The 13,805-nt window shown below is 37.2% G+C and overlaps 1 protein-coding gene across 4 annotated transcripts in view; it reads right to left on the minus strand.

Annotated features, from left to right (window-relative positions):
• The window catches only part of TMEM161B (transmembrane protein 161B), a 108,340-nt gene that overhangs the window by 91,541 nt on the left and 2,994 nt on the right, over nt 1–13,805 (minus strand). The window contains exons 1-4 of one of the 4 annotated variants that reach the window (XM_045021051.1): nt 12,999–13,103; nt 12,301–12,478; nt 6,988–7,048; nt 6,253–6,398 (exon numbers count right to left, since the gene is read on the minus strand). The exons of the other annotated variants lie outside the window; for them this stretch is intronic. Of the exons in view, the coding sequence (XP_044876986.1) occupies nt 6,253–6,333 (81 nt within the window). The 5' untranslated portion in view covers nt 6,334–6,398; nt 6,988–7,048; nt 12,301–12,478; nt 12,999–13,103. Of the gene's footprint in view, nt 1–6,252; nt 6,399–6,987; nt 7,049–12,300; nt 12,479–12,998; nt 13,104–13,805 lie in introns of those variants that run through there. 4 annotated transcript variants of the gene reach the window in all.

The raw sequence follows: 13,805 nt of genomic DNA on the forward strand, positions 1-13,805 counted from the left end.
AGGCTTGGCCAGCTGTGGTTAGAGCGTCTGTGAATATGAAAGTGAGTTAGGGCTTGGGGCACGAATGCTTTCTTCCTTCCTCTGAGTGACATGGGGAGCACCCATCACTCTCCGCAGTTATTTTATTAATAAAAGCTTTAAAATTTAAATCCTTGGTGTGTTCGTCATCTCCTCCCCAAATGATCCTGTGGCCTCAGCCTAACCACCTGACACCTCAAGCAGATTGGTAACTGAAATCTGTCACACACACCCGCACCCATTGCCTCCGAGGCCTTTTCCTTACTGGGGAAAAAAGGTAGGTTTTCAATCCAAATTAGCTAACACAAGTTACCTAATATGAGGTGAAATCCTCATGAAAACAAGGTAGTTTGTAGTTTTCACATAACATACCAGGTCCAGTGGGTGGTCTTTGCTGCTTATTAGGTATCTGTATATTTGGGCGTCGGTTCTCACATCCACACAAATTCATCTCCTTAGTCAAGTTATTGTTATAAGACACCATCAAACCTACTAAGGTTATGAGAGTCCATTATGCACATGATCAGGAATTATTGTCCCTGACTGTTCAAATGGAGTTCCTCTTTCCCCAGAACTCAGCAAAACACCTTCAATACCAGATTAATGCTTTGATTCTCAAAATGGAAAAAAACTACAAAGAAACATCCTATATCAAGTCTCACCATTGCATGGTGTGTTTGGGATCATTAAAAGTAACTATGTGGTTCATAGGTTTCAAAGTGGTAGGGTTTCAGGTGTCAGACTCCAAATTTAAATTTTCTTTTATATTCTGGATTATCTGCATAAAATACAGTAAAGCAAAGGCTTGCATAATACCCTCACACAACATGACTAGCAAATAGTTCCTGTATGTGTCACTATTTAGCATGGTATAACATGACTGTCTTGATCTAATTTGTGGACAGTTCGCCTAACTATTTATAAAGCCCCATGGTGTGGTTTGAGAGCCTCCCAAAATGATGTGTATGCATAAAGGTATATATCTGTTTTTCTCTGTTCCTGATTTTTTTCTAGAGAAAGAGGCGTATTTTATTTATTTTGAAAAAAGCTTTGCAGGCAACCTTTGCACATCACAAAACCCAAAAGGGATATACATCCTATTTAAAAACAAACCCTTTACCAGTCACCTTTTAAAGCTTCTTTTTTAAAAAACAGATTGAGAATAGTTATGGCCTTTCAAGTTCCACCTTTGCCAGTTTGGAGTAAGATTGTGTGTGTGTGTATTATATAATACAAAACTATAACTTACATAATTCATTCTTCACTCGGGTTGTTGTATTTGAGCTACGCTTTTTCACAATTGCAATCTTGGTAAAGATATGTAACGTAAAAAGGCTATCGGCAATCAGAGGGTGAATTTCAATCTTGGGCACCATATCATGCCAGACATTTTCCCACGATTTATTATGGGTAAGATGTTATTACTTGCAACCATTTTTTAATCTTAAGATTTCACTCTGCACTACCCAAAAATACAAAGTTTGTGACTTTAATGTCATGCTGCCAGATTGCAGTTTACTTCTCACCATATCACAATACCACTACTAGTGACACTGCATTCAGTGGTTTACTTAAAGATTCATGTTTCAATATGTTGAAACAAATCCTGATATTTCAATAAAGAAGCCATGAGGCCCTTGACAATTACTTGAAAGGCATTCCCCTTGAATCTGTGAAGAAGCATAACACAAGCACATCGGGGAGAACTTATATAGAACTTGCATCTGAAGAAGTGGGTATTCACCCACGAAAGCTCATGCTGCAAAACGTCTGTTAGTCTATAAGGTGCCACAGGATTCTTTGCTGCTTCTACAGAACCAGACTAACACGGCTACCCCTCTGATACTTTATATAGAACATTGTATATCTTACCATTCTACTTTTGCCAATTTTGGGTAAGACCGTAAACCATATTAATTGGTAATTGAAGGTGTTAAAGTAAGCATATAGTGAAATAATCTGAGTAAAAATCCTTTACTCTCGTTTCTTTCACTGACTTGTTTTACTGACTTGTTTTACTAGCTCTCCAGTCATCACAGGATTTATCTTCTAAACCAACAAAATTTGTAAGTCTCTCTTTGCAGGTAAAAGCTATATTGTAGTCAGGATGCTGGCATTTTTAAGCACTGATACAGAAAAAAAATGTACATTTTATCAGAAAAGATGTTCCCTAAAGTCTACTGGGGCAGACAAGGTCTGAATTTCTAATACAAAAAAGCTAAGAAAAATAAAAAAACATTCCAAGTCTCATTTACGGATAAAGAAACAGTATTTTCCCCTTTAAGTCCAATGGGGAAGCTAGCACAGCCATTATGTAGCACTTCACTCTAATCTTTGTGACCTTTTTGCAATATAAAATTGTGGTACATTTTACATACAAGCCAACCACAATAGTTGAAAGACAAGCTATGATGTTATTTACATTTTATTCCATAAATATACATAACCCCCCAATAAACTGCATATGTGCCATACAAGCAAACAAATACAATAAATAAAAATGCTCAAAATTCAGAAGTATCAATTTCTGAAAGGTAAGAACATTTGGCCAGTAAAATTCTATATAAATAGAGACCTTACAGGGAGACCTTACACTGTAATAATCCTTCTTTCAGAAAACTACATGTAGATTCAGAATTGGTCAACAAAAAACACTGCTTCAGTATTAATTTATATCTGAGCTGTTCTCTCTCTCTCTCCTCACTACCCTTTAAAAAAATAATTACAACTCTGTACTCCAAGTGACAGCAGGATATCCAGGAATTTGAACATCATGCCTACAGAGCTTTTCACCTTCAGATCACCGATATAAACCCAGACCAGGTCAATGGTGACAGAACATTGTTAACATATTACAGCTGTTCCGAGGCATATGTTAAATGAGTCAATCAGGTATTCAGCAAACAGAACCCAAATCACAAAACTGCCACTACAATTAACAGGCAGCAGAGAGACTGAAGATTGAACAGGAATGGAAACTGAACTACTCTTTTAGCCATAAAAATGGTCCTTTCAAAATCAGATTTAAGGCACCATGGCAGGGTAGAGTGGGAAAGTTTACAGTCCCACTATGAGTATTGTACTTGTTCTTTAGATCATTCAAGTTTCAGATATTTGGACTATTTTTCATACAAATCATACACCACTTTTCACCTTACTAAATTTGTATTGCTCCCTATTCCCAACTTAGAAAGCCAATATTCTAAAATTAGATGTCATCGACCATTGTGAACCATGTAGCCAAGAACAATGAAGTCTCTGTTGCTTGCACAGGATATAGCACACCTTTCATTAACAGTCCCTTTAATGGAATTTCGCTGGGAAAATGTGTATGTGTTTCAGTGCTAGTGCTGTCACCTATGTTAAGTTGCAGGGTAGACAGGGCATGGGAATTTTTACCACACTGTCTTACATAGAGTTTAAAATGCTAGCAGCTGCCAGTGCATTATTTACACAAGTACTCTTAGCAATGAAGCTGAACTCATGTGGGCAAGAGTGGGATGTTTTAGTAAAACAGTCCTAGGACAGACAAGACGCTTCAAGGTCCCTGATGCAGCCTCCTATCCTTGAAGGACCTCTAAAGTTGAGGGGGGCAGGGGTGGAATGAAAAGGGAAGGTAGAACAAAGTGTATTCCGAGATCATGACTTTCACATCATTACTACTGTAAAAGGTACATAGAACTTTGATAAGTTAAAAACAAAGTGAACAGAAGTAAAGAATGAATAATTCAGATAAAGCTGCAAAACACATGTATCACTTATCTCAGATATGTAATTGTGCTATGTTTACAAATGAAATAAAATAAAATGTTATAGATAAATACTTACCTAACACCCAAATTCTCAAAGTACTTCTCTCAAAAGGACATTTCTATATCCTTATTTTATAGTGTGCGGTTGGATTAAATAAGTAAGTATTAGATAAGAATTAAATCCAAGCATACCAAGTCAAGATCACCAAAGTTAATAGTTGTATGCCAAGGCTCCATTTCAACATCTCTATATTGACTTTGTTCAAGGTCATTTTCAGACACAAGAACAATCTAGGATTTTTTCCTTTTGATCTCAAACATACATGTTTGGCTTTGTACCTAAAGACCAGATCCTGCAAACACTTAACTTTAAACACAGGCAATTCCATTTAAGTCAGTGAACTACTTACATGCTTAAAATTAAGCTCAGACATAATTGTTTGCAAGATCAGGACCATAACTGAGAATTCACATGAATACCCACAGACAGCCAAAGAAGAAGACCTGAGAAACTGGCTAGTGGGATCCATAGCAAACTTACAGTATCATCCCTAGAAATACAACTTCAACAAGAAACTCTTTGTAAATCCACAAGTCTCAGAAATAAGATTCTAAAGCAAATGCACAAAAGTCTTCTTTGAAGTTTAATTCAGAACATACATTTACTTTAACTATACTTGCAAACACACAAAAAAAGCTGAAAAACTTTCAAGTAGTAAAAAACACAAGTATTGTGCTGCATTTTCAAGGTCACCAAGGCTCTTAGTAGAATGTAGTGCAATACCCTATATCTTTTCCAGCCCCAATTATGCAACAATATCTACAGAGGCCAGAAGTTACATGTGATTGGGGGGACAACGACCTGAAATGCCATCTGACCAGGGATAGGACGTTTCCAAATTAAAAATTACTTCCCTTCTGTTCAGTTCAAGGTGGGGAGGAAACAGTGGCAGTATATGGTCATATGTAATACTGACTCAGAAGCATAACCTTTTATGCTGAATAGGATGTACTAGCATTTAACATTTATATTCCAGTAGCTAGAGGCCAACCAGGCTGGGACCCTAGTGTGCTAGGTGTTCTACATAGAAAATGGCAGACCCTTCTGCAAGGAACTTAAAAAAGAGAATATATTCTATGGATGAGACAAAAAGAAGAGCTGATCTACACTAGGAACTTACATTGGTATAGCTACTTCTCTCAGGGCTGTGAATTCTTCTGTTGACCTAGCTACTGCCTCTTACGGAAGTACATTCCCTGAAGTGATAGGAGAACCCTTCCCACCAGCATAGGTCACTACACTGTTGTGTTTTAAGTGTAGAAACACCTTAAGATGTGTACAATTCTTAGTCAATCTGGAACAGTAATTACAACTAGCTATGTGCCCACTGTTACAAAGTCGCACTTTTCTGTATGTACAGTATAACATTAATATGTATACTTGTATGCTGGAGCTCCATCTTGGAAAAGTTCAGAAGGTCTTTTCTTATATTGAAGTATAAATCAATTATTACTCAAGTGTGTAATAGCAACCCAAAACTAATGTGTACATAGGTCACTGAGACACCAGGTAGGAAGGACAAGGAAGATAGAGATAGTGATTATGAGAGAAAACATAATGCCTTTGAGAGGACACTTTCACGTAGACATTAACCTCACAAAACATCTGCAAGACAAAGTCATATGATTTCTATCTAACAAGTAGGTTTAGTAAGAGTGTCTTTAAAGGCAATTTAAGTTCTGTATATATTAAATGTTAATAAATCTAATTTTGAGAAAGGTAACTGCCTCTTAGGGTCCTACAACAGTCTCTTGTTGAACAGTTTTCCTGTTTTTTGTTGCTTTCTTGTCTCTACTGTTGTATAAGACAAAGAACCTGGGAGCACAAATAGACTCAGTAAGGGATGTGCAAGCTCAAAGTTCTCTGATGTGCATGCATACACCACCACCAGACTCACACAGACATTTGAAAATGCTTGCAGCCACTTCCTTTCTGAAGGATGCCACCCCTCTAGAGACCCATAGAAAAGTGCTCGCTGCTTCCCAATGATATCACCACCACCCCCTGCTCCTCCTCTGCACACCACTGTGGAGGTGTTCTATAAAGAGATTTGAGGAAGAAAGGGATTCTGGTGTCCTCTTGCATCTCGTGCAGACACCTTTGTGAATTATTTAATACAGCATTTATCACCAAAGTAAAAAAGCACCACCTTGCTCCCACTCCAAAGTCCTGGGACTCTGGGCACCAGTGTGGATAAAAATAAGATGCTTTTTTTATTTAAATTAAATACAGATTTTTAAAAATGTACCTATTTAAAATTACATTTGAAATTATGACAACCTATGTTGAGGCCTAAATTTACAATAATCTATTAAAATAATTTAAATTATTTTTTAAAAAATAATATTAAGCAGTACAAGTTTGCTGCCAAAGTTTTAATAAGTAAAACTACTGATCTGGTGTAAGTCACTGGCTAAGCACCTGGAACCAGAATCTGGTGAAGCTCTGGAAAGCAGTAACCAGCTTTGGATAGCTGTAGCCTCTTCTGCATATTCTCTTCATTTCAGTTTATTCAACTAGTTCATTTCAATGATGAGTTCATTCAAAGTTAAGAAACCAACTGGGAGCTGAAAAAGCAGAAAAAAGTTTGTTTTCTTCTTCCAATCTATGATAAGAAGTAGGTGTGAGAAGATGAGATCTACTAATTCTAAAGTCCTGAAGGACATGGTGACCAGAAACAATCAGTTCAATTCACTAACTATAGCTAATGCTTCCTTTATTTAATAAATCAGTTTTAAAAGGAAAAGCAAGTCTGATAAGAAAAAAGTTGATCAAAAAGTGTATGTATCCAGGGATTTAAGGTAGTTTTATTAAACTAATAAAGCAATTTTAAATTGATGTTTTATTGCATTTTTAATTGGATTCAGTTTCCATCCAGATAAAGCTTGACACAAATCACAAGAATTAATCATCCAGTAAAGAAGAAATGCATCATTCATCATTTTCTAACATAATAAAAAATGCAAAATTTATGAATCTAAATAAACGCAAGTTAAGCTATATAATTGCTTAAATAAATGTGCATAAGTATAGTGCATGCACCTGGTTAGCAAAAAGAAGCCACAGATTTAGTGTAAAAGCTAAACCGAGTTGCAAATCAACATGTTTTAATGGTTACCAGCGAATGAAAATTAAATATGTCAAAAATGGCATTACCTGTTTCCAAGTCACTGATAACTCGGAAGAAAATTATCTTGAATGCTTATGGATCAATGTCCTAACAGATAAAGCACAAGATGATATATTAAATGGTATCTGCTAGAGACCACCAAATCACAGTGGTGAACAGAATGACCACCTCCTTACAAATCTATCTACAATGCATAGGAAAAAACTGCATAATCATGGGGGACTTCAACTGGAGTGACGTACGCTGGAAGTCTCATGCTGCAAATAGTAAAACATCCTTGGACTTTCTAAACATTATAGAGGACAATTTCCTAATTCAATAAGTGCTGTAGACAACACAGGAGAATTCTTTATTACAGCTAGTCCTAACAGATAAAGAAAAACTGATCACAGAACTAAGCTTTAATGGTAGTTTAGATACAAGCGATCATGACTTGATCACAATGTGTGATCACATTAAAGCACAATAAAGTCTAGAGCAGTAATATATATATATATATACTTGTTGCTTTAACAGGGCCAATTTCACAAAGTTGAAAACAACTATGAGTAAAACCAGCTGGGATGAAAATTTGTATCAGAAAAATCTGAATGATAATTGGTAATCATTTAAGAACACTTCACTAAGTGCCCAAAGAGTCAATCCCACATTTCGGAAAGAAGGTGTTGCTGGTTAAAAAATAAATTAATAAATAAATAAAGCTGAACTAGTTTAGAGGGGAAGTGAAGGCAGCTATAAAAAATAAAAATAATATATAACAAATGGAAGAAAGGGGAAATAGACAGTAATGTTTATAAATCAGAAGTTAGGAACTACAGAAAATTGAAGAGGGAAGCCCAAAGACACAAGGAGAAGTCTACAGCCAACACAGTTAAAGACAATAAAAAGTTTTTAAAATATATTAAAACAAAAAGAATACTAAACAATGGCATTCCATTACTAGATGGAAACGGTAGAATTATCAATGAACTCTTCATTATTCATAAATATTTCAGTTCTGTATTTGAGGAAACAAATGATATAATCTCATCCTATGGTGATAACACACTTTCTATTCCCCTAGTAACTTTGGAGGACATTAAACAGAAGTTACTGCAGTCAGACATTCTTAAATCAGCAAGTCCAGATAATTTGCATCCAAGAGTTTTTGGGTTGAGGAGCTTGCTGGACCATTAATGTTGATTTGCAATAAGTCCTGGAACACAGGCAAAGTTCCACATGATGGAAAGAAAGATGTTGTGCCAAGTTTTAAAAAAAGTAAACAGGATGACCTGGGTAATTATAGGCCTGTCATCAATCCAAGGCAAGATGATGGAGCATCTGATACACGACTTGATTAATAAGGAATTAAAGGGGGGTAATATAATGCCAATCAACATGGGTATATGGAAAATAGATTCTCTCAAACTAACTTGAGACCCTTTTTAGATGAGATTATAAATTTGGTTGATAGAGGTAACAGTATTGATGTAATATACCTAGCTTTCTGTAAGGTGTTTGACTTGGTACCATGCAACATTTGATTAAAAACAAAATATAAAATTAACATGGCAAACATTAAACAGAATAAAAACTGGCTGATTCTTTACAATGATATTTTGAGACCTAACAATCATCATCAAGCAGGTGTTTTTTCAATGGAGTCCCACAAGGATTGGTTCTCAGCCCTATGCTATTCAACATTTTTATAAATGACCTTGAAGAAAACATCATATCTTCACTGATGAAGTCTACAGATGACACCAAAATTGGGGAGTAGTAAATAATGAAGAGTGGACTGGTCACTGATTCAGAGCCATCTGTATTGCTTGGTCAACTGGGCACAAGCAAACAATACGCATTTTAGTAGTACTAAATGGAAACATGCATGTAAGAACAAAAGATGGGGGCCTCTATCCTGGAAAGCAGTGACTGAAAAAGATTTGGTGGTCATGGTGGATAATCAGATGAACATGAGCTCCCACTGTGATGCTATGGCCAAATGAGCTAACACAATCCTGGGATACATCAACAGGGGAAGCCACAGTGGGAGCAGAGAGGCTATTTTACCTCTATATGTGGCATTGGTGCAACCACTGCTTGAGTACTGTGTCCAGTTCTGGTGGCCACAATTAAAGAAAGATGTTGATAATTGCAGATGATTTAGAGAAGAGCCATGAGCATGATTAAAGGGTTAGAAAACATGCCTTACAGTGATAAGCTAAATAGATTGAGCTCTTTTAGTCTAACAAAGAGAAGATTAAGGGGTGACTATTACAGCCTATAAGTATCTACATGGGGAACAAATATTTAATAATGGATTCTTCATTCTATCAGAGAAAGCTATACTACGATCCACAGGCTGGGAATTGAAACTAGACAAATTCAGACTGGAAATAGGGTGCATACTTTTGACAGTGAGGGTAATTAGCCACTGGAACATTTTATCAAGGGTTATGGTGGACTCTCCATCACTAAATTTTTAAAACAAGGTTGGATGTTTTTAAATGATATGCTCTAGGAATTATTTTGGGGAAGTTCTTTGGCCTGTATTATACAGGAAGTCAAATTCTGGCCTTGGAATCTATGAAAAACTTTTATTTGGGAACCAGGGTGGATTTGATTTAAATCAAACTGATTTAAATCACTAGTCAGGAAGACTCTATTTAATCGGTTTTCTACATAAAAGTGCATTCTCGTTGGTTGTTATGACCTTAATACATATTCTTCCAACTCAGAGATAGATGTAGGTTTCATTTTTAGAAGGTACACACTATACATTTTTAAACAGTGATTTATTTTGAAAACTTTTCAGATTAGTTTTACAGCTATATCAGAAAATGAACAATTGTTTGGTTATTTCATTTACCAAAGGTAACTGAAGCAGCTATTTATGAAGTCATTGGGAGGTGAACCATCTCCAATTCAACAGGTTAATCATTAATATTTGGAGGATTTTCTTACTATGCTGTATTAGGAGGAGAAGACATTTAAATTGTTTTATTTAACTAAAACAACAACGTTATATATTCTGGATTTTTTTCTTCAACAGCAAACATATAATATTTTAACAAAACAAGCATATGTCCCTTGCTTCTTACATTTATCTCCAGACTTCTTCTCCTAGTCCAGATCTATTCATTGAACTTTTTAAAACTTCGCACTTTTAGAGAGAGGTAAGGGATTGACTCTGGGTACGCAAATTTGCAGAGGAACAATAGAGTTGAGGTCTGTTATTTCTCACCTCTATATATTATTTATTTTAAAACATTTTTGCTGTTAACAAGCATATTACCTCTGGAGAACAAATCCACAGTCTGAGAACTGCAAAATTAAGCATCTCTGATGGTATCTTCTAGACTGAGCACTGAGTCCCATTGGGTAAATAGAAAGATTAACCTAAATAATCTATACAGAAGCCCCTGGAACGCCATACAATTGGGTCCCTAATCCATGAACTGTTGGAGCTCATCTACAAAACTTTTCTTAAACATTACATGCATATATTACCTCATACTATAGAAACAGAATTTATAATCCCTATTCCATGATGAGATATCTTTGAGCTATAATGTATCTTAATTAAAACTATCTTTAGATTGGATTTTTTTTTATAAAATGCTTTGAGGAAAAAACCTATTTAAATAAAAAAACTTTTTTTTTTTAAATCGTTGATTTTTATCCACCATTAGGAACTCCATGCCCATTCCACCAAGCCACCATTTTTGCCAGACACACACTCCATTGATGGCCATGAGCTCCTCTGAGTATCTGGGAGATGGAGAACAGTTTAATATTCAACCCCAAGGCCTGGTTTACACGAGAAAATTAAGTCGACTTAACTACATCACTCAAGGATATGAAAAATCCATACCCTTGAGCAAAGTAGTTAAGCCGACCTAACCTCCAGGGTAGATAGCACAGGGTCAATGGAAGAATTCTTCCTTTCACCTAGCCACTGCCTCCCAGTGAGGTGGATTACCTATGCCAATGTAAGAACTCTTTCTGTTAGTGAAGGTAGTGTCTACAGTGAAGCATACAGCAGTGCAGCTGTGGCGCTGTAGCATTTTATTGTGTGTAGACATGCCCCAAGTTTATCATACAAATGGCAAGTGATCCTCCCCAACCCACCAAGAGAGGTTATTGTTCTGGACTTTTGTATCAGACCTTGAATGCTTTTATATTCTCCTAGACTCGCAGGTGATTCTTAATTTACTAAGTTTTTCCACAATTCTATTTATAAATAGGCTGTCTATTATAAGAAATAGAGTTTTGCTCTAGATGTAACTCAAGGCCATGTGAGCATACAGACAACCTGACTATTTTGTGAAATGAACGCTCTCTTGCAAAAGCGGATGCTGGCAATTAAGTGGACTCTGTGGTTATCCTCTGGCCAGAGCTAAAGTACTTTCTGTTATACAAGTGGCATCACTGAAGCGACTAACCCAGTGAGCACTGGAAGGACCCTCATAAACACTAACACATAGTACAATGCATTGTGGAATCACCTGCCACAGGGAGAACTAGTCCAGAAAGCCTAACCCAGCTACAATGGAAAGAAACCAGATTAAGTTTTGACATTTAGTAATGAAATCTAAAGTGCCCACTCACTCATGCTAAATGAAAGCAAAAACCCATCCCTAGTGAACATGTGGATGGGGATGGCTGAAGCTATCAATTTCTAAAGTATTTAAAGCTTTCATTTTATTAAAAAGGTAAATGTCTAGTCTTCGTGATTACAAAGATCTCTTTCAAAAGATGAATGGGGCACTATCTTCCCACTTCTGTGGGCAAATCTCTAGTACCTCTGCTATACAGCTCTCAACGCTCTGACTTTGCCTACACTAGGACTTTTGCACAGTCTGTTAAGCACTAGTAGAGGCATTATTAGATAGTCCGGCTCTACACCAGTGCTTTCCACGGTTGCAGCTGCATTTATACTAGACAAACTATGCAAAGAGTTCTTGAGTGGACACACCCTAGAAAAGTAAAGCTAGCAAAAAACTGTTTCACTGATGCTATTCGGAGCCCCAAGAGCAAAAGTGAAACTGTCAAGCATCAAGTAAATTTAACTCTCCTCCTAGACTTTGAAATTCGTAAATACAACCCAAAAAAACAGAGGAAAAAGGTATCACAGCTGAGAAACCCCTCAGGCAGGTGGCTTTGAGGTGCTGGGAAAGTGAGAGAAAGTTGCTCCTCCTCCATTCCAGCAGCTGGGACAGGAAGTGGCTCCCAATCCCCCAAATTACTCAGACATTGAGCAGCTTGGATGATGATATGAAACACTAAGTTTTCAAGCAGAGTCCAAGGACAGCATCCTCTGACCTTTGCAGCTGCTAGGTGTGAAAAATGGGACATACCAGGCTTAACACAACACTGGAGTTCACAGCCAGACCTCCTTCCCCTGCATCTTTCATTGTGGCCTCTGGCTAATAGCTTTAGCTTACTGTTTAACAGACATCTGGTAAAAGTTTTTCAGACTCTGGATTGGGTAACAACCACATGGCCAGGGTTATAAAACCAACAAATTCTTCTTGCCTGTATGGAAAAAAAAATACAACTATATTGGATTCCCTACCAAGTTTCCTTAACATGACTATGGCTATGTCTTTGTGCATTTTTACACTGATAACTAACTCATTTGTGATGAATTTGAACAAAAGATGACAATGATTATGGCACAATGTGTGTTGACCGCACCAGATGTTTTAATAGCTAGCTGCACCACAGTAAAATTCATGCTCAAGTTCTACTATCTAGGATCCATTGTACTGGATAACATATCTAGAGGTCGCATTTAATTCTTGCATCAAAAAGGCAGCCACCACTTTCAACCAACTTATCAAGCATATGTGGGATAAAAGAAAGTCAGCATTGAGCATCAAGATATGGGTGTACCAGACATTCATTTTGAGCACACTGTGGAGAGACTTGGACCACCTACATCCGAGGTAAGAAAAAGCTAGACACCTTCCACACCCGCTGTCTTTGCTGTATTCTAAATGTCATGTGGGAAACCAAAGTTCTAACACTGAAGTATTTAAGAAAGCAAAATTACCAAGTCTCAAACTCAGACAACTCCTTGGCTTGATAATCTGCGCCCGGTGGACACGATGGACACATTCCAAAGGGCTCCAGTATGGAGAACTTGCAGATGCTCCAACGCCACTGGGCCAACCGAGGTTCAGAGTCAAGGATGGTTGCAAGAGAAACTTGAATACCTTCAGTGTCAACACTGCAAGCTAGGAAGATTACTCCTGGGAAAATTCTGTGCTACTGTAGCGCAGCAGAAAAATGCACCCCTCTGCAGATTTTCTTTGCTTCCTTGCTGAAAATGGTTTCTACGGGGAAGCAAAGAGAAGCTGCACCAGTACTCACTCACCCCTTCTCAGCAGCTCAGACATCTGTTCAGGCAGCCGGGGGAAAGGTAAAAAAATCACTGGGGTAAGGAGTCTGGGGATACCCTGGCCACCCAGGGACATTAGTCCCAGCTGGAATGGGGCAGCAAGGGGGGGACGCAGAGGGAAGGGGAGGACAGAGACCGAGTTCCCCTTTCCCTGCACAGAGCAGCCAGGAATCACACCATTTTCAATTATTTTGGTAATGTATTTCAAAATACTTGTCAGCAAATCATTGAAAATGGTGTGATTATATTGTTATAGTGTGTTATTTTGACAATTAAAATATGCAGAATTTTACAGAATTTTAGAATATTGTGCACAGAATTTTTAATTTTTTGGTGCAGAATTACCTGAGAAGTAGAAGATGCAGATAAGCAACAGGCTACAATAGAGGGCTGTACTGCACCAGAAAGTCATATAGGTTGAAGATAGATAGCTGACAGAGAGGAAAATTGAGAGATGAG

Source organism: Mauremys mutica, chromosome 6 (genome assembly GCF_020497125.1).
Source record: "Mauremys mutica isolate MM-2020 ecotype Southern chromosome 6, ASM2049712v1, whole genome shotgun sequence".
In the NCBI taxonomy this organism is placed as follows: domain Eukaryota; kingdom Metazoa; phylum Chordata; order Testudines; family Geoemydidae; genus Mauremys; species Mauremys mutica.